The following is a 24765-nucleotide window of genomic DNA, read 5'->3' on the forward strand; positions in this document are numbered from 1 at the left end:
TCTGACATCAATGATGAAAGTCAGGGGTGGGGGGATTAGATTATTTCCATTGGCCTTGATAGACTTAGACATACAATAGAAGCTATAATAAGTGAGTTAGTTTTCCATGTTTGTTTACTGAAGTTTATATTACCCTTTATGTCACCGAAACATGCCCGTTTGCAGTCATCGCCAATGTAGTCATGCAAAATCACTTGAGTGAAATAGACTTTGGGGATCTAATCTCAGGACCTAACCACCATTTATAATGTTTTTTTGGGGAAAATGTGTTCTGGATTTCGCACAGCCAGCTTACAAATGAGCTTTGGAAACACAAGCCACATGTAAGTTGGAGACTTCCTATTATTAGCATTCAGCCCTGCGAGGAGAGCCCTTGCTTTGTTAGCAGGCCTATGTGTCCTCAGCCCTAAGTTCCAAAAACCAACACTACTTGAGGAGCTTGAACTGGTGCTCTTGGAGTTCTTTAGATTAGTTATGAGACTTCAGAACCTGCTTACCAGCAGTACTGAGCTCAAGGAAGCCTAATTCATATCCTTAAGAAGATTATTTTGAATCAAGAGAGTGTGTATGTTTTCCTTTTGTGAACATAGGAAAGTTAATCTAATCTGGTGCTCCGTGCCTGTTTTGTGACTCCCCAAGGGAGAAGGAAAGGGAGGGACATGATTGATTTCCAGATAGGATAAAAACCAGTCAGCACACAATGGGTTACTGCCACCGTTTTCTGATAAGGATCCTACTTCAACTATCTGAAGAGATTCTTCAAGGTGGCGGATACAGTGGTTATATTAGTTACTCTCACCCTTGTTATTATAGAAGGTAAAATTCCTGGATCCTAGATTTAATTTTAAAATAGTAATTTAATAATGTCTGGTGGAAACCTCTTAAAAAACACTTTGCAGCACATCTCTGGTAGCCCTGTGCTTGAGATGACTTTTAGGCTGCCAGTTCAGAAGGTGGAAGATGTAAACTGTGTTGATGAGTTGGTTTTTCAGTGTACCCTGTTAGGTTCCTTTTTTAAAAAAATAATAATTTTCATAATGAGTATGTCTTTGTGAGCCCTCACAGCCCTTGAAGTTTTTACTTGTTTGACAGAACTAAGGGCACTGGACGTTTGTAAGCCGTTCACTAACACTTACAGGAAGGGCATAAAAGGGTGCTCAAGTCAGTCTGTAGGTGGTGGGGGCGGGGTAGAAAGAGGGGATTCCTGTAGGCCTGGATGAATCAGCCACTGATTTCTGATGGTAGCCCCAGCTGCAAAAAAGTAGGAAGCTTTTTTTATGGACAGAACTACAACTCCTTTCTTTGAAGTTTTTCAGCCTTTTCACACTTTTCCATTCTTCAGACTTTGCAAGTTTTTAAACAAAATGTTTGTATTTCCACAAAAGAAAGCACACAGTTGACTGCATTATGAGAGGGAAAGGAGCAAACTCTGTCTTATCTGAGGAGGGGCTCAGATCAGGAGTTGTGTAGGGCCCTCGCCCGGTTGAGGGTGGTGGAGCCTTGGCTGTGTGCAGGAGTGACTGTTCTTGGAGATGTTCTGGTTGGATCATGAGTTTGGGCTTGGAAAGCACTGCCTCAAGTTCATCAGCAGGAATGAGGTAGAATTCACTACTTGCTGTCTTAAGACCTTTCTGTCTGCCAAGTGTTTGAGCAATCCCTCACATCTCCCCCTTGAACTAAAGAGCAACGACTGGTCAAGAGCCCAGCAGGGATGAAAAAGGTTGGCTCCTTGCATCCTTCATCTGCTGTTTAGACTAAGAGCCGCATTCTAGACCACTCTCGGCCATGCTGTCCTGAACCCGAGGATCAGCAGAATTACAGGCCCAATTTCAGGCAGACGTGAGCTTGCATCTGATGACAGGCAAGTACCTACATGTGTCTTTCTTTTTTTTTTTTTTTTTTTTTTTTTTTTTTTTTTTTTTTTTTTTTTTCCTACATGTGTCTTTCATTATTCCGTTGCCTTAGGAGATGCTGTTTAAGTTGGCAGATATACTTATTGAAAGCAAAGCTTGTTGCTGGTGAGATTACTGAATTTACAAAAAAAAAAAAAAAAAGAAAAGGGGGATCGGATGCCAAGGGAGAGGGAGGGGAGTGTGTAGCATTTAAAAGTGTGGTGAAGCCATCAACTTAACAAGAAAAAGTAGAATAAAATGTGGTTCCAATTTGTTGTACTGGGCTCAAGATGATAATATTGCAATAGCAAACTGTAGGGATGTGTGCGTGCAAATGTGAGCACATGTGTGCTTGCTTTCTGAATTTCAAAATCGTAGAAGTTATTAGAAGTTCTAATTTTAGTTCCCAATTTAATTTACTCTGATAGTAAATTAGTAATTTTCAAGGGATTTACTGATAATCAGAACAAAGGTTTGCAATTTCTAGGACAGATCCCCAATTTGGGGGGTGGGAAGGAGCTACTTTGTATTTCCCTGAAACCTTGAGTTACTGGGGCCGAACGTGTAGGGGAGATATTGAATGACCAATCCTAATGCTCTTAGCAACTTTGCTAAGTAAAACCCCGCTGCCATCCAGTGGCAATTGGCTATACGGCATGGTAGCTGTAAAATATGCCCTTTTCTGCCTTTTCTCCCTCAGATTCCACCTTTCTCAGATGCTCCCAGTTTTTTTCCCCAGATGGCACCTGACACAGTACTTGACAGGAAAAATTGACTTTATGTCTGGCTTAAGTAATTCAGGGCAAGTGTGCATTTATTTACCTTGTCTCTTTTCCTAGCAATACTAATTTTTATCTGCGTTGCATTTTTATTTTCTCCCCAGATTTGTCATAACACACATACTTTTTCCTTGAATATTTTTGTTACCTTAGCTAAAGAATTAATGCATGGTGGTATTTCTGCTTGTCATAGTTTTACTTTAGAGTAGATTTCGCTTATATCTTTGTATTTATGCTTTGAGCTGTGGTTTACCAATTTCCTAGCATGTTTCATGACACTTATCCTACATTTCAGACAAGGATTTATGTGTCCCATAGGATTCAAGCTGGACTTGGAGAAAGAGCCAGCTAGCAAATGGAATTATTCTGACTTGTGAAAGGTTCCAGCCTTTTAAAACAAGGCTCTGAGAAATAAAAAAACAAATATTCTTGGGAAGAAACTGGGTTTGTGAGTACTTGGCTAGAAATTTTAGGAAAGGAAAGAACATTTCCTCTGGCCTCAGGAGCACATTCGATGTGAAATATTGCTGCCTTTAAAAGAGCCAAACTTAAATTTCTATTTGGATCATTTATTTGACTTAAAAATAAAGGGATCTATTTTTTTTTTAAGGTTCAAAATCCTATTTTAAATAAAATGACATTCTAGTAAGTCAGGCAAGATGCCCCCAACATGAGCTATTAATTAAAAACAGCCGGAACTTCTGGAGGTGTTTGCAAGTATCTACCATGAGCTTGGGGATTGGCAAAATCTGGTACAAGTTAGTTCCAGCTGCGCACATTCGCCTTATTACAGTTCTTTATGATAAATTAACTGCATGCTTCATACATCCTTTGGTGTAGTCATATTCTCTCAGAACTTGACTAAGCAGGAGGAAAGCTTATTTAGTCAGAGGATGACTGAAAACAATGAACTGTAAACTCATCTGTATCCACTCCAAGAAAGAGCTAATAAATGTCATGTTTTTTATTTTCCCGTGGACCCCATTTTTTTTTTTTTTTAGTATTTTATAACCTTTCCAGAATCTTGAGTGATTTTTAAATGTTTGCTCTTTGGTCATAAATGCAGCAAGTAAATGTGAGTCTGCATACTGGAACGTTATATAAGTCAGTTGACCAGTCAGTGTTGGAGCAAACTTCTTAGGATTGCTCTATGAACTCCATGTTCTCTGGCACAGTCGCCAAATACAAAGATAAACCAGGAGAGACTTATTCCCAAGAAAAGAGTGATTCTGCATCCTTAACTTACATATAAACTGTTGAGATGTTTCATTGTTTTGTATGGTCAAGCCCCTTCTCTTGTTCTCTCTCTTCATCAATTAGTATGGAAAACTGGAAGTTTACTGAAAAGAGTTTCGAATCATGGGATTTTAGATTTGAAAAGGACCAGAGGGATCATCTACTCCAACTTGCCAACAAATAAAAAATAAAACCCCCTAAGGAATGAATGATCCATTGCTGGGACATTGGAATCTCTCTATAAAGGAGAAATCATATTAAGGTATTTTCATCTTAGGCCTCTAACCCCAAGGGTATCTTTACAAAGACTTTATTTTAGTGAAGCCTTCAATAAAAAGTGACCTCATGTCAAGAATTCTAAAGAGAGGGTTATGGAATATGGGTTTGATATTAAAGTCATTGTTATCTTGGAGCTGGCCTGAATGGACTGATAAGTGGTCCATCACCAGTTGTAACTTACTTTTACAATTTTAATGTGATTTAAGGGAAGACACTCGGAAATGCTTAGTTACGGTTCATACCCATAATTGTGTTTCTTTTCGGTCTTAAAATTTTATATAGTACAGGGGAGTAGATTGCATCAGTACAGTCTTTTTCTTTTTTTCTTTTTTTTATGATGCAAACAAAGCAGTATCTTAAATTAAATCAAGGTTTCTTAAGGTTCCAGATTCTTATTCCTAAATTTTCCACTGAGTAACCTCCAAATTCTTCTCCTGCCTTTGTCCCTAGTTGACACAAGTCAGGCCACATTTTTTTTTTTTCTGCAAATGGACGAGCTGCTGCTCAGAGGCTGCACTTACTGGTGAGAGATCCTTCAAGGGAAATGAATCTGGAATGGCCTGGAACATTTGTCTTTGGGTTGCTCCAGAGCTTTATTAGAGCTTCTGAGATTTCTAAGTAGGTGATGAAATTTAGCAGCATCTGATTTTCTAAAATTACCAAAGGAGAATTGTTTCAGTCCCTGATTTGCAAAGTACTCACTTTTTGGTCCTCTCAAAATTTTTGTCAGATAAAGATTTTTCCGTGCCATGGATGTAAGAAATAGCCCACTCTTACTGATAAAGGGAAGTTAGTGTTGTAAAGGAACAAATGGTGATTCAGGGCTCTTGGGAGACTTTGGAGGTATTCATTCTCCACTAAGCTATATCCCAATACCATCATTATCTGGGTCAGCCTCCGATTCAGCCTCATCCTGTGCTTCAGCAGTGGGGTAAAACAAATGTCACTTGTTAGCTGCTTCTTCATGACCTTTATAAACTATGCATTAATTTGAAGCCCTGCCCCCAAAAATAGTGCTTGGGGGGGAAATGAGTTAGTGATTTTATGAAGATAATGGGAGTTGAGGAAAACACTAAGTTTGCTTTTCTGAGCTCTAGCTTCATTTTACTTCTCAGTCTCACTATTTCATTGTCTCTACTGTTTTTTCTAACTTGGAAGGAAATCAGATGGCGAAAGTGAAACATATTGGCTATCAATGTGAAAAAGCTGCTCCCTATAGCGCTGGAATTCTCTTGTCATTAATAGCTCTTGTAATCGACAGATTATAATGTACAGAGTCATAAATGTTCTTGTTGTCATTTGGAAAATTACAAATTCCCAAAAAGTGGTGATTATTTGGGGCTTTGGGTCTGCAAGACGTTTCACATTAAAATGCTGATAATATCTTCAAAAACCACAGAGCCATGGGCCTTGCAGTCTTGGTAACTGACTGCCTTTGTGGTGTGGTTTTATTCTTTCTACTGAAGCACCTGGTTGAAAGGAGTGGGATGCTGAATTCATAGGGGCGTGTTCACAAAAATCTTTAACATCAAGTATCTGTTTATTCAAAATAGTGCATAGTTCAAAGCAACCTTGATTCCTTAAACTAGATGTTTTTCTGTTCTTTAATGAAAACAGCCTGAACGTGGTTGTTAATCTGGGTCTTTCTCCATTCTGACCACCCCACTCTGCTTTTCTCTTTCAGTATCAAAAAAAAAAGTATAAAAACATTTTGTAATTTTTTATTTATTTATTTTTGTTGAGACGGAGTCTCACTCTGTCGCACAGGCTGGAGTGCAGTGGCGCCATCTCGGCTTACTGCAAGCTCCACCTCTCGGGTTCACACCATTCTCCTGCCTCAGCCTTCCGAGTAGCTGGGACTACAGGTGCCCGCCACCACGCCCAGCTAATCTTTTTGTATTTTTAGTAGAGACGGGGTTTCACCGTGTTTGCCAGGATGGTCTCGATCTCCTGACCTCATGATCCGCCCGCCTCAGCCTCCCAAAGTGCTGGGATTACAGGCGTGAGCCACCACACCCGGCAACATTTTGTAATTTTTTAAAGTGCTACATAAATTCAAGGTATTATTGCTATACTTCTTTTCTGTTACCTTATGAAGTTGATTGTTGTTGAAGCACCAACAGTATGCATGCATGGGTATCCAGAATTACCATCTAGTCTCAGTAGTGCAAAATTCACTATTCATGCTGGGCACAGTGGCTCATGCCTGTAATCCCAGCACTTTGGGAGGCTGAGGCGGGCAGATCGCTTGAGCTCAGGAGTTTGAGACCAGCCTGGACAACATGGTGAAATTCGTTCTCTACAAAAATTAGCTGGGTATGGTGACACATGCCTGTAGTCTCAGCTACTTGGGAGGTTGAGGTGGGAGGATCACTTGAGCACAGGAAGTCGAGGCTACAGCGAGCCATGATCTCATCACTGCACTCCAGCCTGCGTGACAGAGCAAGACTCTGTCTCAAAAAAAAAAAAAAAAACCAGCAACAAAAACAACAAAATCCACTATTGACTGGAGCATTTTAATGATCTTAATTAGACCCATTCCAGTGATTTATTCATAGCAAAGTACTAAAGAGCTATGTTTTCAAGAAAAGATTGTGCCTGAAATTCTACAATTAGAATTTGGCTTGAGGCCCTGTTAAAATCAGCAATATCTTTGTGATATAACACATAAAGCTTCATTGGTCATTTTTCCATTTCATTTTTGTTTTTTCATTTCAGTGTGATTGAGTTTAACAGACTCTTCTCTAAGAGGCTAGCTTTTGAGTGGGGCAAGACTAGAGAAGACCATAATGCACTATGTAGTCTCATGGATTGAGAGGGGTAATTACCAAGAGTGTGAGATAGTGGAGAACAAAAAATAATGCCAAGCTGGGTTAAAAAAAATTTTTTTGGGAAAGAAAAAATAGGTGCTGAAGACAAGCCTCATATTTTTCAGTTTGGCCTAGCCCTAGCCCTATTGAAGAAGGTTAGTACATTCACCTGGCCAGTTTTAGCTAACTTGGTTATCTGGCAAGTGGCGGGGACGCAGTACATAGTACTTGTCCTGTGGTACAGAGCATGCGCCTCAGGGTGTGGCCACTCCAGGGAGAGGGAAGACGTGCTTTATGGGGCCTCTTCAGCCATCACTGTGATATGTGCCACCAGGAACCCAGGACCTTTCATGGTCCAGTCTGAGGTGGGAGCACCACAGAAGCAAGAGCTGCCTGGCCCAGCCAAGCCCAGATTACCCTAAAATCTTACTGCTTTTTTCCCTTCAGCATTTTAAATTATAGGAGCAAGTAAAAGTGTACATAACGCAAGACAATCTGAATAGGTGGCTGATAGCTGCTCCATCCAGAGGAAGAGCCATGAAGTTGCCCCTACCCACACGTCTCACCCTGGCTTGTCTACCAGAAATCGTGTGGAAATGCAGACATAACCATGGAATGCAGACATAACCCATGAACAAAGGGCTGGTAATTACAATTTAATGTTGTTCTTTTTACCCCTTTGGCTGGCTGGCTGTGCAAAGGCAGGCCCCTGGTAATTACAGTTCAGTGTTGTTCTTTTTATCCCTTTGGCTGGCTGGCTGTGCAAAAGCAGGCCCCACAGGGGAGTACCGTATTTGTGACAGCCAGTTGGGGTGGGGAGAGATGGGCTGTACTACACTTTGAATTTATTATGTTCTGCTAATACTTTTACTCCTATGCTGGAAAGTTATGTTTTCCTTCCTTTGTTAAACAATTTTTGCAGAGTAGTTTAACATTTTCAAACATTTACTATATATAGCACTTTTAAAATCCAGGAACTGTCATTTCCAAAGAAGATTCCATGTCTATAATATTAATTCCCTGTCCTGTCCTCATTGCCTTTTTCAGACATCCACTGTAGATAGCCTCTGTTCCCCAGGAACTAACATTTCCAAAGGAAACTCCCTTGCCTATAATTCCCTGTTCTCTTCTTGTTGCCTCTCCTGAATAATAATTTTTGATTCAGTACCTTTTAGCTATTTATAATGTTATCGTATAATCTGAGTTTGGGAACTGCTTGCCGCTTCCAGTTTCTGACACCCAAAACACATTTTATGCTTAGAGAAAACAATAGCATCCTGACTTTTTAGAAGACATAGTTTTCCCTTGGGGATCCAAACTGGAAGCAGATATTTGAGCTGTGAACACATTTTTTCTTAGAAGAGTCAATTAGGAGCTGGGTTGAAGCTTCACAGTCTGTGCACTTAGAGTCAGGTTTTAGGACTAAGAGCAAGCACTGTGGGCACCTGTTGTAAGAAAACATCTGACAGCACGAGGTGCTAAATTGCTTCAAAATCCTCCAGAGCTCGTGGGGATGCTACCTTTTTAGTAGGAGTTTGAAGCCCAGAATGCAGTTAATATTGTAACCAGCACAGTTGAAAAATAGGTTCCATGTTCTATAAGAATGGATTCATTAAACTGCATGTTCTGGAAAAAGGATGTATTAGAGACTTTGAATTTGAGGATCCTGTGTTATATACATCTCTGAGCCATCTTATCAGGAAGAAAAGCAGTGCCTTAAGGTGCCTGCCTCTTCTCTAATACTATGTACATATTTCGACCTCTGCCCTCTTTAAGTTATTTTCATTTGTCTTGTAGCCAGTATCGGACATGTTAATGACCACTAACTTTATAAATGAAATTATTGCACCTCATAATGTCAAGATGTGAACCTAAGCAGGCCTTAGGTTTTCTGACTTAATAGCCGAACTATACCAGTCTTTCCCTGATCATTGAACCTTCTGTCTTCTGCAGTCAGCAGACCGTCTCTAATGAGAGGTGCACAGACACTTTTGATGCTTATTTTAAGGGAAGTCAGTGGCAGATGGAGAGCCATCAGATGAAACTGTTATTAATCACGCCATTTCTGAAGATGTTCTGACTCCCCACCCTGCATTGTGACAAATGCCAGGATGCCAAGTTCCTAGTATTCCAGCAGGTTCTTAGTATATAACAAACACTATCAGTGCCCCCAGCTCCCCTGTCAACTTCGACTAAATGCCTTCCAATAGAGTTAAGCTGTTTTTATCTAATACATGCTAACAGTAAAAGGACACAGACCCTCTTATTTGACCCGCTTAGCATCTAAGGAATATGATACTTTTTTTCTTTATACTTAGCTGTGAATTCAAAGCTAACACATTCTCTAAGTAACCAAGTTCACACTAAAGAAAAATTGAAGGCCATCCTCTAGAGCCATGCTGCTCAGTGTAGGAGCCACCAGCCACATGGTCAAAGCCACACAGAGCCACTGAAAGGTGGCTGCTATAAATTGAGATGTGCTATGAGCATAAAACAAGAGAGAAATGAAGACTAACATATCTGCTTAATAATTTTTATATTGATTATATGTTGATTATATTTTGGATATATGGGGTTAAATAAAAGATTAAATTTCACCTTTTGTTTTTGCTTGTGATGTGGCTACTAGAAAATGTAAAATTACATGTGTGGCTTACAGCGAGACCCCACTATTTACAGAGCACTGAAAGTCATTCTTCTCTTAATTCCTCATCTAAACTCTACTCATTGACTATTTTGTGTATCTGCATCTTTTCTTCCAAAATGAATGATCAGCTGCTAGAAGGCATGACTATGGAAACAGTTTATCTTCTACTGTGATTTTTCAAGAGTGAGGAAGTTTGGTTGTCACCATGGGCTTGGGGGGAGGGGTTCTGTTCTCATTTGGTAAACATAGACCAGATATGCTAAACATCCCATAGAATATCTTAGACAAAGAAAATTACAGTGAGTAGAGAAATGGATCAAAGAGTGGCTATTCTTGAACTCTCTACTTTCCAGGTCTTTTTGGCTAGAGAACTCTTTTTCTAACTTTGTTGCCTGGCTCTTGGCAGTCGATGTCCAAAGTAGTGCACTGAGCTGCCCCCCAAAAGGGGCACAGTTTGTAAGGAAACCATATGCCCTGTGGGACCTCATGGGATGACACTCAGTTAGTACATAAGGATCTCTTGGAAGGGAGCTGCCTTTATGTCCTCTAAACTAGGTCATCTCTTATCAGTTAAATCCTGGTGCTGACTAGTACAGCTGTGTGAGCCTGGACAAATCACTTCTGAGCCTGTTTTTCCTCTCTGTACAATGACAATGATGATAGAGCCTTTCTTGTAATGCTGTGAAAGATTATATTTTCTGAGATAATTTTAGTAAAGCAACTTAGCATAGAGCCTGATACATGTTAAGTACGTTGTGTATATCGGCCATGATTATTATTGGCTTCTTGGTAATGAAAGCATCAAATACTAAGGGCAGCTTTTAGTATATTATTTCTGATCTTGTGTGATCAGAAACACCACATTTTTGAGAATGTATTATTTTCCAAAGAATTAAATGACTCTCAGAGGGGAATGGATAAACCCACAGAGGTTCTGGAAATGGAGCAGTTTCCTCTAAGTATCATGACTTCTAATTAAGCCCCTTTATCTGTTTTATCCCTGACATTTGTACTCACTGTGTAGATCATGAGCTAATTTTGCATGGACTCTCCCCTCCCGCCATCTCTTAGAGCCCAGCAGTGCTATGCATGCATTGGGTAAAAATTTCAAACTGTCCAAGTGAATTGCATTTATTGGCAATTTAATGCTGAAACTCAAAGAGGGAGAAGAGGAGAAAAAAAATCAAAGATGAAGTGGAAAGACAAGGGCCCTTGGATGCAGCCAGACAGAGGTTGTAATATCTGCTCTGCCAAACACTAGTTAAGTGATCTTGGTGTAGTCACCAAACCTCTTGAGTCTCTTTCCCACATGCAAAATGAGGATGTATTTCACAAGGCTGTTATCATGACTCAAGGAAATAACCTAAATGACTAGGGCAGTGACAGTTCACCTCTCTCTCTTCATGTTGCTCTGAATTTCATGATCTCCTCCTCCCGCAACCCCATGATTTATAGAAGCCAAGTTACATTCTCTGATTTATAGCTGCTGTAACTTTGGAATACATTGAAGAACATGGAATTAGTTGTCTTTTGTTAGATCCACATACAGAAGTCACAGAAATGTTTTCATCATTTTGAATTTTACTGTTCATTCTGGCAAAGTGAAAATGTATACCAAAACACTATTTTAAACCACCTATCCCCTGGGTTAGAAATTATAAGCTAGTGTAGCCCAGTGAAGTAGAATTAAATGTTGCCATTCTCCCATTTATTTAACTTCCTTCCCTCCATATTTGAAGTAATTTTCGCTTGGTGCCAACTCCAGTCATTCTCCAGATGCCTGTGATTTCTTCCAGATTTTCAACACACAGTGGCTAAAGATAATATAGAATTATTTTTTAAGTAATTTGTGATTAAATGTAAATTTAGTAATTTTATGTTGGGACATGTGATCTCCTTGACATTTTCTCCAAAACACAGAATTTAAGAACTAGAAATGATTTTAGAACATCTAGTTAAACCATTACCACTTCACTGTTATGACAGTGAGGCCCGAAGACATTAAATGTTTTGCCCAAAGTTACCAACATGTTGTTGGCAGAAAAATCTGGAACATATGGCCTCATCTATTGTTTAAATTTTTTCTACTAGTGCACAGTGCCTTTTCAATTGCTTTTTATATGATATAGTGACAATCATAAATAGGGGATTTAATCAATACTCTTTTTTTTAAAAAAAAGTCACAGAAAGCAATTGTATTGAAAACCCCTTTCTAGTTTTTCCAGTAGGTTACATTAAATGGCCCCAAAAAGTAATTTATGGGCTAAAATGAATGTCTTCAGAAGGCTAACATAAAAGATGACCAACAGGGGGAAACCTGAAACAGCCTTTTAGGTAATTTGCTTAACTTCTAGCCCTTTTTAAAAAATTACTCAAGCTCCTGTTAGAGCCAACAAAAAACATCTGTTGTTTTATTTATAGCCACAATTTCTAAGAAGCATATTCTATAGCAGATGAAAAAGTAGTGGACAGCTTATAATTCATAAAGTTACTGAGGCCTAATCTGATAGAACAAAATGTACAAACTCCCTCCCGTGTTTCAGACCCTATCACTTCCCTTTCGGCTGAAGGCAGAAATGGTGCAACAGAGAAGTGGAGCATAGGTTGTTAAGGAAGAGGCAACTCTGAGATGATAATGCAGAAAAGAGTACCCCGCAGTGATAAATGATTGCTTTCACCTCTGGGCCGTCCACCAGCCTGAGTCACTGCTACTTTTTCATTAACATTGTATGGACTTTCATTATAGGAAGCCAACATTTTGCTGTGTTCAATCTACAGATTGTTAACAACGTATTTCCATCAGGAATCTAAAGTGTTAATTAAAATGACTGATTGAATAGTTCCCTCTCTGAGGGAAGCTTTTAGTTTGCCCCTTCCTTTCACCAGTTAGCTCTAGTCTATATTGACATAACTTTCTCCCTGCTGACTCTTAAGCAATTATTAGAATTCACTCATTACTCAAATATCACCTGTCTGTATCTGTTGGCTTATTTCTGAGAATCTTTTTGAGAACATGACCAGGCTTCTTTCTATAATTTATATATATATATATTCTACATTTTAGTTCTGCTACATCTATAGGGCCTTCTGTATATCACAGTTTTGTGTGTTGTTGTTTTTTTTAAGTGCATTGGTTTGGCACAAATAACTATAGTACTATTTATTACCCTGAGCTTTTTTGAGAATGTAGTGATAGGGTTCAACATCTGCCCAAATTGACCCATCTAAAATTATAATTCTAAAACCATAACGAGAAGAAGCCCGTTAATTTCTTTAGCAGAGAGGTGAGTAGCCTCTTGTTTATTTCACTACTGATCATAGTCTTTTGTGAGATATGAAGATGTATTAGCCCACCAGAATTAATCACCTTTGTCTGAAGTAGTGAAAGTATATTGCTTCATTTTGTTAAACTCTGATTCCTTACACAATTGTTAATGATTGTGTTTACTTTTATCTCAAAATTGTTACCTTTTAATATATATAGTCTTAGGGATCTTTTCAAACTTTTAAAATGAAGTCTGAATAAATATTATCTTATTTTCTTATGCATTTCTTCTGCGCCAGCTGATAGGGAATTTTCTGTACAATATTTTCAGGCCTCTTGCCTTTCTTGCCTTTATTTTTTTTTGCAATTCCACACACAGGTCGTTGCTTTCCCTTTCTCTCCCTTTTTGATCATGGGTGCTTCAACTCCGTTCATATATTTGTTAAGCATATTTTACTAAGATTTCATTTTGGGATGCTTGCAAATATGCATTACAATATACAATAAAAATATTTTTAAAAAGTGATTTGCAGGGCCCTCTGTCCATCTGATGATTAACTAGAAGAGTCTTTTGTACCTTGCTAAAAGTGATAAGTTAGCCAGCTATATTTAGCTGGATAAAACCCATTACATCCTTGGGGAAGAATGTGCTTTGTTTAGCTTTATGAGAAAATATTTAATAAATGCTGTCTTGAAAATATTTAGCCTGGCTGAGTGGGCTGGCAAGGCTTCAATACTGATAAAGCAGAGGTGATGGTGAGAAGCTGGCCTGCCAGTCCAAGCTCAAGTTGAAAAAACGCACCTCTTGTCACTAAGGGTTGCAACTGTTGCCAAGTGCTTGTCCATCAGTGTCACGTAAAGGTTTTTTAACCTCACATATGGCGTCATGCAGTGTGTCTGCCTAAAAAGGCAACCTAGATTCACAGAGTGATTACAATTGGCTTTGAAGTCCCATCTGTTCTGTAAAATCCTAGCTTTATTTCTTACTGCTGGTATGACTTTAGGTAACTTGTTTAACTTTTCTTAATCTCAGTTTTCTCATCTGTAAAATGGGGACAATGATAACTCCTTAGAGCATTGTACAGATTAAATGAGATGAAACGCTGAGCAGAGTTTCTTACACTAAGTGTTCGCTACATGGGAATCATCAGCAGTAGTAGTGATTTGTAATCAGCCTAACATTTTCTGTCCCTCCCTAACTCCTCCCCTCCCACAGGAAATACAAAGAGCAAAGTCCTCTTGAATGTGGTGAGGTGGGAAAGGCTCTGGCATGGGCATCAGGAGGCCTGGGTCCTCGGCTTGAACTTCCTGTGGGACCTTGGGCAAGTGGTGGCTCACATTCATCTCTCCCCACTCATCAGTACACAATGCACAGGGCAGCAGAGCTCCCAGCTGCTAGTCTCTCTTTTGATACCTAATTCTTTGTGGTATCAGACCAAATTTGATATGATAGCTAGACCCTCCGGTCCGTCAGTATCATTTGAGGTCTGGTGTAAGATCAGCCTGCGAAACTCAGGCATGTAGGCAACAAGTTATCAGTAAGAAGGTCAATCATTGGGATTCTGTCTTTCACAGTGGTCCGGATTTTCTCTCTGTGGCTGGTGGGCTCAGCCCCAGTCCTTGCTGCTCAAAGTGTGATTGTGGTCTGAGGACTGACAGCATGGGCATCACTTGGGAGCCTGCTGGAGATGCAGAATCCCAGACTGCATCCCGACCTCCTGAATCAGGCTGTTAATATGTACATTAAAGTTGGGGAAGCACTGCCTCAAACTACTGCCCTTGGGCATATTCTGACACGCAGAGGATATTTATTTACTAAATACTTACAGAATTTGTGTTTGACATCGACATTTTCTAGACAAGGTTCCATTCCTCTCTTTGGGTGTAGTGTACTGATGTGTTAGGTCAGGATTACCATAACAAAACACCACAGACTGGTGTTTATGTCTGTGCCACCATAGACATTTAGAAATCTATTTCTCACAGGGTGCCAGTGTGGTTGGGTTCTGGTGAGGGCCTTCTCCCTAGCCTCCAGGCTGCGGCCTTGTCACTGTGATCTCACATGGGAAGGGTGGGGAGAAAGGTCTCTGGTGCTGCTTCTTATAAAGGCACTAATCCCATCGTGAGAGCACTTGCCCTCATGACTTCCTGTAAACTCAGCTGCCTCCCAAAGGCCCATCTCCAAATATTATCACATTGAGGGTCAGGGCGTCAACATGAATCTGGGGGGAAGGGACACAATTCAGTCCGTAGCAACTGACTTCCACATCTGACTTTAAAATGCATCTTTAAAAAAAAATGTGCTGGCAGATAAATATGTAAATAAAGCAAATATGATAAAATGTTAATCTTAGAATCTAGGTGAAAGATAATGCGGGCGTTCAGTAAACAATTCTTTCAACTTTTCAGAATATTTAAAAATGTCACAGAAAAAACCCCCTACTCTCTGTAGTTATTTAAAAGGAATCTGGTGCTGCTTTTTTCTCCTTATTTCCATCCAGGCTTTCTTAAGAGTGCTTGTTCGGTCTGGCTGGACAAACTTGCCTTTTTGGCAGTTTCTCTCTCTCTTCCCACTCACTTCTCCTTGGTCAGCCAGTGGCTTGCTTCTGCACTGTCAGTGAGGTCCCAGCCTGGATCCAAAGCTTCTTTCTGGTCTCTAGTCTGCCAGTAGCATCTTTCTGTCCAGTTCCTCTCTATCCCCCTGCCCTCTCCTAATACTAATCAGGGGATCCTTCAATTGCTTGTGACATCGCAGCTTCTCAAGTTACATTTTACAACTCTGCTTTATTATTTTTAAGCATTTCTAGCGTGACATTTTATAAGTTTGACTCTGAAATTTATCATCACATGTAAGTAGGAAAGAAGTGTCTCCACAAGTTTACCCTCAGCCAGAGATAGTGTGGTTTATCTGGAATGCCCCTGCCTTTCTCTGGTTATTAATAGGGACTCCTGTTGCTTTTACATTTACAGTGTTAATTATCTGCATTTCAAAGTAGTTCATAATGAGAGAGAATATATTAACTTGTTATTTGGGGAGGAAGTACAAAAACTGCTATTATCAAGATCATTTAACTTGAGCATAATCAGAAAGTATTAAGGTTATTCCCTTGTGGGATTGAACATCAGGTATCTGTGTGTTTCACAACACCCTTATTGCAGATACCTTTTAAAGAAGGGAGGCTTGCGGGAAGTGTTGGGAAACTTACTATAAGCTTCTTTCCTTGACTGGCACTTGTATACTCTGGCGCAGGGAAGACAAGCCCAAACTAAATACATAGGCACAACTTAAGAGCTTTGTGACATTGGCCAAATAGTTTCCTTGCCTTTAAATTGGGGATAATACAGACTATACACCTTTGAACTGCTATGAAAAATAAATGAAAATATTTCTGTAAAATACTTACTGTGGGAATGTGGCTCCTAGTTGATGTTCAGTACTAATCATTCATTCAGCAAACAGCCTACCGCCCACTGCATGGTATGGCCTGTGATTTGTCTTTTTTCTTTTTTGGGGCTTCTGGGTCATACTTCATATGAAATCTTTCTTAGCACACTGAAAGACCAACTTTCCTTGTAAATCGTTGGCTTCAAAAATCCTGTGGACTCAAGTGTAAATTATTTTTCTGGTGAGGAGAGGAGGAAGTCCCTTTCTTCCCCATTTACACCCTGCCTAGCATTTTAATTTGCTATACACTGTAAATTGTAATCTTAGAATCAAACTCCAATTTAGGTGATAAGGATCACAATTAATTAGACTAGCCTGTCAAAGATTAAATGTAATCTTGCATTTCAGTTACCTCTTAATTCTGAGGCTTTAGCTAAGGCCATCAGAAACAAAGCTGTTAGGTCTGCTTAGGTTTAATAAGATCTTTGCCTGCTGTTTGTTTTCTATACCAGTCTGTTGTCTAGAAATAAAACGAATGGACAGAGGATCTCAAATCCCTTTCGTTTGTTTTTAGCTGTGCAGCAGGAGAGATAAATGGGAGAAGATAAACTTAACGATATTAAAGACTAATCTGAGGAGATTTGCAAACTTCTAGTTTAAATCTGTTGGCAACTCTTTTAATTCCCTTCTGCTAGTTATCTCTGAAAATAATGTAGTTATCGCTGAAGATTTATTTCCACATCTACTCTTTGTACTCTCATTTTCAGTTGCGCATGCTTTTTTTCTCCTTCTTCCTCCAAAAAAAAAGTTCTTGTTTCAGCCACACTCAATATAATTTAGCACACAGTCATTCCAACTTCATTTTGTCTTCACATTCAGAAAACTAAAGTCTAATATCTCAAATATATTAGTATTGTGGTCCTTTTGGGGAAAAGTGTGATAAATTGAAAATATTTTGGTTTTGACTTCTGAAGATTTTGAGTATTGTTTATATATACAAAGGCAAAATGCAAATATATACAAGGCAAAATGCAAATATGCTTCCAGCTTGCTTCCTTAGAAAAGTATTGAGAAGAGTCTGTCTAAGTATGATAATTTCTGGTCTTAAAACCTGCAATTGCAATCGGGTATTTCCATAATCTAAACAATAATAAAGATTACATGACTAATTCTAACAATAATAACTACCTATTAGTTTGTGCTTTCTACATACTGGGCACGATGCCTGTCATGTTTATATATATACATTATTCATTTAATCCTTATTACTGCACATCATTACTCCCATTTTACAGGTGAATAAATGGGATTCAAGTTAATTAACTTGCCCAAGATTACTGAATTCAGTAAGTGCCAAAGCAAGGATTAAAACCTAAGCCTCTTTGGCTTTAAAGCTCTGCTTCTAATCACTTTTTTTACTACTGATTAAACAGATGTGTCCCAAAATTAAGGAAGTCATCGTTGGATTTTTTGCTTTGTTTTTGCTTAGTCAAAGAGCACAGGCCATCATTTGTTGTAGTGTCGCCTATAAAGATTAATAAGTTTAAAGTTCAGGGTGTTAATCATTACAAGCATCAAGTATGAATATGCTTTAAAGGTTTATTTAAGAAAAGAATTGGGATTAGATTTGTCCACCAGAATATACATTTTTCACTTGACGTCCTGAGATAGATTCAGACAGAAATAGCTTTGACTCAGCAGCAGGTAGCAGACAAACATCTTGATATAATATTGATCCACACTTTGCATATATACTTTCTTTTCTTTGTATTACATTTTTAGAGGTAAGTGGCAGTTTTTCACACACTTCCAAACTGCTTCCATCAGTAATGAAATATTTGACTTGGGCAGCCTCTGGAGTCCCAGTGTTTCAGCTTAAACTTTCCACTGGGCCCTGCCAGGCACTAACTTCAAAATATCTTTTTTTATGGTGAATGCCTCCCGAAGGTGCAGCTGTGTGGTGGTTTCATTTTGCACTTCATAACGGTGTTGGCACCACTTAATGCAAAGAATGCCACTGTCTCCCACACACCGCTGGTGCCCAAGGACTGTCGAGGCCTGTCCATGTTCGTGGTTTGGGAAGGGCTAAGTTTGGAGAGAAGGCTTTTTTTTCTATTCCATGTGATTGGCTGTCACCAGGGCAAAGGCGGAAAACTAGAACTAGTGGAAAATGCAGCATCGGATGTGTCATCAAAATTCTTCCTACAACCTGGGACACCTAGTTCATTGGTGTTCTGGTCAACATTGAAGGCTGAATCCTCCTTTCTTTTGAAATAATGCATGTCTTGGATTCACTACTTTTAAACCTTTCTGCTGATCTTTATCCTTTTCTTTCTAAGCAATACTAATTTCTTTCAATGAAAAATGATTTAGCTAGTGAAAAACTGGGATTGGATTGTAGTAAAGGAATCAACAAATTTGCCCAGATTCTTAAGAGTGGAGTTGGTTCTCCAGACTTATACACTGTGCTACAGCAAGCTTCACAACCAAAACCCATTACTTATTCAGGTATAAAAATCAAAAGCTGAACTGTAATGAGAATCTATATGTAAACTGTTGGAGGATGGTGCTCTGTTAATTTGTGTTTGCTCCATACCCCACCTTATATAATTGATAATATTTGCATCTTTTTGTTTTTAGTCCTATTATTTTTTGGTTTATCAAACTTTGTAACATGGTGCTTTATCGTGGACTTTTCAAAGAACAACTTGCCAAATTTGGTAATTCCTAGCAATTGTTATTTCCTGTTGGAATTTCTTAAAGTGGAATCTAATGGAAAAGTAATTCTTGACCTTGTGTATTTAGTAAAATTAAAGGCATAGTTGATTTTAGGATTGTCATAAAAATTAATATTTTGTTTTAAAAGACTTTTTAGACTTTCAATGGTAATTGATCCTATTGTTGGAAATAGATGATATAAACTTTAAAGCTTTTTGGGTAGAACTTTCACATTTCCTATGTCTAAATATTTTAAAGAGGAAATGGATTGACTCACAGACATTTTGTACTAAGGAATAGAAAATCTTTGAATTGCTATTTAAAAAAAAAATCCCTGTAAAATTTACCATTTTAAATTCCAGTTGCAAAATCCTGATCAGCTATGATGATTCATACATTTGAGCGATAAGGCTTTTTTCAATATTAAAAATTCAGTGGGGAGTCACTCAATACATTAGAAAAAGAGTACTTACACTTCCTAGTACCTATGTGTATTTTTTTTTCTTTTTAAAGCAATCTGGTGTGCATTTTGAGAAAAGTTCCAGTGTTCTCACAGATCCTGACTTGGTGTAGCACAGTGCTTTTCAGAAACTTCGTCCAACACCTGAATGAGTAATGTGTAAAACATCTAATGTTTTGTAGCTCAGGATACTGCAGATAAACTAACACTTTTTGCCGAAAACACATTGAAAAGACAAAGGAAAGCAAGGAAGTTTTGCTTTTTTAAAAAATTTTTTCAAGCTTAATGAAGAAAGAGAGCTGGAAACCCTTTTGTATGGAGCATTTGCCAGCCCAGCAATATAACAACTTTTAGGTGCATATTTCAATCACAATTAGATGAAATCTTTAATTATCATTTAATTTGACTTTCATATTTGCCTGCAGAAATGATTGTGTTGATAAGACTCTGGAATGAGACAAACCTTTATTAAGTAATTCCATTTTCAGAGCCAACATTAAAGTTTTTTTTAATTAAAAAAAATGCCTGTGTAATTTATGAGAAAAGGGGAAGAGGAATTGGCATGTTGGTTGCATGAGAGTTGCATGGATATGTATTTACTATTTAATCTTTAGCTTTTTGAGATTTGGGGTGTGCTAAGTCTTGTTAGTTTGAGAGGCCTAAGGAATGACACAATAATGGATCTTAATAAATAACACTTTTCTACATCATTTCTCTACCTTTATATTTCCCTTCTATTATATATGCTGATAGGATGATATTTCATTGTATTCAGTGTAGAAGGTGTTTGTGAGAGAGGATACTTTTGTGAGTTGATATTAAGGCAAAGGGAAGTGGTTTATAATTTATCAGAGGAAATGAAATGGTGTGCTCTTTCATTTTATAATATTTCTTTTAAAATTTTATAATGCTTTTAATAGGACTATGAAACCTTTAAGACATTTGTATTTGAAGTGCTTTTCAGATATATTTACATTTTAACATACAGGGATTTGAGAGATGTCATTGCTGGATTTTTTCATAGGATCACCCACACGAATTTTCCTATCAAAAGAGTATGTCCTAAAGCTTATTTCTAACCTCAAACAGATTACTAGCCCATTCCTGGATGTTCTGATTCTGAAGATTTAGGATGGTACCTGGGAATCAGTATTTCTAGCATGTCCTCCAGGTGGTGCTTAGCTCTGGCAGGTGTGGGAGACACTGGAGAGAGGTGAAGTTCCCACCCAGCCCTCTGCACAGTGATTGGAAAGTTAATGGCCAGTCGTTTGTGCTTTTATGAAACCTAAGATGTGTTATAGTGATGTTGCAGTAGGACAAAGTCACTCAGGAAATCGAGTGGTAAACATTGCAGGGCTTTGAGTTCAAATATTGATTAGCTCTATGTTAAGATGCCTTGTCTTCAGGGATAGCTTTAGAGTGGGATCTCTAACACAAAGCTGACTCAGGAATCTTTCATCTGCCATTGACAAAATTTGCCCTTGTGCAGGCAAGTAAGACTATACTCTCTAATTGTGTGGGCACTAGCCACCTATGGTTGTTTCCATTTAAATCAGTTAAAATAAAAAATTCAGTTCTTCACTGGGAATGGCTGCATTTTACTCAATAGCTGCTGTGGCTAGTCATTGCTTTATTGGAGAGCACAGCTGTAGAACATTTCTATCATCACAGAAAGCTCTAATAGTGCTACTGTAGGATTTTCTCTCATAATATAGCTCTTCTCTTTTTATCCTGGGTAGTTGCAATGGCTAATAGAATTAGGTGGAAAGATCATGCATCCATCTATGTCCTGCACATTGCATACTGCAATCTGAAAGAATGTTGTTGCAAAACGACTTAATCATACTTCTCTGAGATCAAAATTTAATAACATTACTTTCATAACGTGAATTTGTTCTATGTTGACTTTTAGTACTTGAAATACAGGCTTAATTAAAAATTTGTTGGCCAGGTGCAGTGGCTCACACCTATAATCCCAGCATTTTGAGAGATTGAGGTGGGTGGATTGCTTGAGTCCAGGAGTTCAAGACCAGCCTGGGCAATATGGCAAAACCCCGTCTCTACTAAAAATATACAAAACATTAGCTGGGAGTGATGCTGTGCACTGTAGTCGCAGCTACTCAGGAGGCTGGGGTGGGAGGATCACATGAACTCAGGAAGTTGAGGCTGCAGCGAGCCATGATCACGCCACTACACTCCAGCCTGGGTGACAGAGAGAGACCCTGTCTCAAAAAAAAAAAGAAAAAGAGAAAGGAAATTTGTTTACCATAGTATATGGCTTCTAATAAAGAGCTATACTGGTAAAATCTCACAGAAACAAAATTGCAAATATTTAGTCTTTCTCAGATTATATAAATTATTCCTAGAAAAGACTGCACGCGATGAGGCTAATAAACAGGTTGTACTTATATTTTCATAATGACTTTAATTTACCTTTATTTTGCAGTTTCACAAATTTAAGATGATATATTTAGCTCCCTCTTCTGGCATAATTTGAGAATTTTTTTGCTTACAGTGGTTTTATTTATTTTTTTTGGACTGAGAATAAGGTTATCAATATAATGTTGAAGAATGTTATTTATGAGCGTCATCCAGCTAGATTTTTTGGTATCATTGTAAATGGGTAAAACGCATGCAAAAAGTTTATGAAAACACCACATTTTAAAAACTACTAACTGACCAAAAAATAAACAAAGGCTTTGACAAAGTTACACATAAATTTAATTTGATATCAAGTGGGCAGTGATCATTCATATTAGCTTCCGGATCTGAGACTCAGCCCATACCTGGCATTTGTGAGGCTTGGGGCAAGAATGCAAAAAGAGGCCCAAGTACCCCGTACCTAAGTATTTTTGTTATAAATCATGTCAACAAACTGTTCAATAAAATCGTCCCATCCTTTCTGGGCAGTTATTTCTTCCTAATGACCAGGAGGAGAGATCTGAATTCAGATTTTTGGGCTCCTGAGAGTTCTGCCCTGGAGTGTGGTATTATGGGGAGAGCTGGATCCTGGTTCATCCCTGGCTTCTCCCTGCCTATCCAAACTCCCATCCATCCTGCCACTCCCCTCAACTTTGGTGCCCAGGGGTGTACCTAGACAGGGGGCTTTGCCCTGGGGAGGGTGGACCTGGGGGAAAGGCCATAAGAGGCCATTTAGCAGGAAATCCTGGAGCATTACTCTGAGTAGACCCTAGGTGAGAAGCAGTGGGCATATCACTTTGGCCTGGAAAGTGCAAAAGCCCAGAGCAGGGGTTCTTCTTGCTCGGGCCTGATGTAATTAAATTATTTTGTGCGTCCTTCATTGTGGTCTAATGCATTCAACTATCCAAATTAAATACAATGGTGGGATTTTGTTGTTTGCAGCTTTGACTCTCCCGGATCTTGCAGAGCAGTTTGCCCCTCCTGACATTGCCCCGCCTCTTCTTATCAAGCTCGTGGAAGCCATTGAAAAGAAAGGTAACCAGACTGCTAGAGGGCATCAGTTCCTTTGTTCTAACCTTGTTTCATGGCTGTTATTATTTGTCTCTTGTGCATTCATTAAGTAAATTTCCTACTACCAGCTATGTCCAGATACTCAAACTGTTTGGGGCTAAGTACTGGGAAAAATGTCTCAGTCTATAATTTCTAACTCCAGATTATCATGCAGTTTCCATATGGAAACTATTAAATTCTTCATAATTTAATAAATATGATTAACTTTCTTCTTAGAGGCCAGATGGTTTTGCCAAAATTATCGACATGCCAGATAAGATTAATAGTAGGAGTTGACTTCCAAGAATATTTGGTACACATCTAGAACAGATACTGGATGGAAACTGGAATGTCTCTGGCAGCAGCCTCACAGGTTCTCCAGAGAGCTGTGTTTTGCATACATGGTCTGTGGTCTGTTTTGTGTCCTAGGTCTGGAATGTTCAACTCTATACAGAACACAGAGCTCCAGCAACCTGGCAGAATTACGACAGCTTCTTGATTGTGGTGAGTGTCACAGAGCTGGAAATGCAAATGGGAAAGACAGGTCTTAGCTTTCTGTTTCAGGTAATGCACACGCACAAAATTGAATTTAATCTATGCAGTGTTCTAAATTTAAAGGGAACTCAAATCATGCACAGTTCTTCCTACCCTGTTATGGTAACAGTGCAAACCTTTGAAATTTTTCTCCTGAGTTGGGCTGCAAGTGTGTGCACGCCTCCCTGCAGGCATGTTGGTCATCATCATAGCCATCAGGCCCTGGGTCCTGCAGAGGAGAGAAACCACCTCTTGGTGTTTTTCTCGCTCTGTGTATCTACCATCTTTCCTTGACCCTGAATTTGGCTACATCTAATTCATCTGAATCAATTCAAAAATATTTTTAAGCCGATGTCACTTAAGAAATGTCTCTTCTGACATCCTTTTTCTTTTATTACCTTTCCCTTCCATTTTCCTTTTCCCTTTCCCTTTCTTTCTGGCTTGCCTTCTTTCTTTTTTTGTGTTGAGTACATTAAGTAACATCATGATATTGTTATGTTCAGTGGTGTGCTGGTAAACCAACTCTCTAGGAAGAAAAAGGCCCTGGTTTGTAGCATCTGCCCATTTTTGTGGCATGAATATTCCCACCGGGGCTTATTTCAAGCTAACCAACATGATGTCACTGGATGTGGAACTGGGAAGAATTGAGGACAGTTTGTTAAATAACACTAATTAATTTAGCCAAGAGGGCTTTAGTACCCCAAACACCCACTCCCTCCTTTGGCATAGAGGAAAAACTACAAATCAATTTACTTGCCAGCATTCCAGCAAGTCATCTTCTTATAAATCTCTCAAGATCCTTCATTCCCTCATAACACTCAAAAAAATATATATACTGCCTCACATCATTTTAACTGAAATTAGGTGTTTAAGCCAAAAAGAGTGAAACCCAGTTTTGGGACTCCTTCAGAGGTATAATGGTACAAAGAATGCCCACATGATAGTAAATGAGAATTTGAAGCATGAGGCAGTTTCAAAATGAGGCAACTTCTGAGACTTTTAGAAAAGAGGTTTTTTTGGAGAAAAGGAGGAGACTAGACCTTTATCAGTATCAGTAAATTCTTACACTTGAAATGTTCTGACCAGATGTTTTAAAAGTAAAAAAAAAATGTTTAACTTCATTTTTCCTTTGTACATGGAAATCAGTTGCATGCGAACAGAGCATATCCTCTTTGCTGCTCTGCCTCCTGCACTTCCCACAGAGCAGGTCATTAGAAGTTAACATGCAGAACACTCAAGGTGAAAAGGCTTGTTTTTTGGTATTTCTGACAGCTTTATCAGGGCGTTAA

General features: G+C 38.8%; 1 protein-coding gene across 2 annotated transcripts in view; it reads left to right on the forward strand.

Moving 5' to 3' along the window:
- Positions 1-24765, forward strand: part of PIK3R1 (phosphoinositide-3-kinase regulatory subunit 1) — an 85448-nt gene that overhangs the window by 34539 nt on the left and 26144 nt on the right. For both annotated transcript variants that reach the window (NM_001133121.1, XM_054555142.2), the window contains 2 exon segments: positions 22835-22927; positions 23372-23446. In NM_001133121.1, coding sequence (NP_001126593.1) covers positions 22835-22927; positions 23372-23446 — 168 coding nt within the window.

Source organism: Pongo abelii, chromosome 4 (assembly GCF_028885655.2).
Source record: "Pongo abelii isolate AG06213 chromosome 4, NHGRI_mPonAbe1-v2.0_pri, whole genome shotgun sequence".
Classification (NCBI taxonomy): Eukaryota; Metazoa; Chordata; class Mammalia; order Primates; family Hominidae; genus Pongo; species Pongo abelii.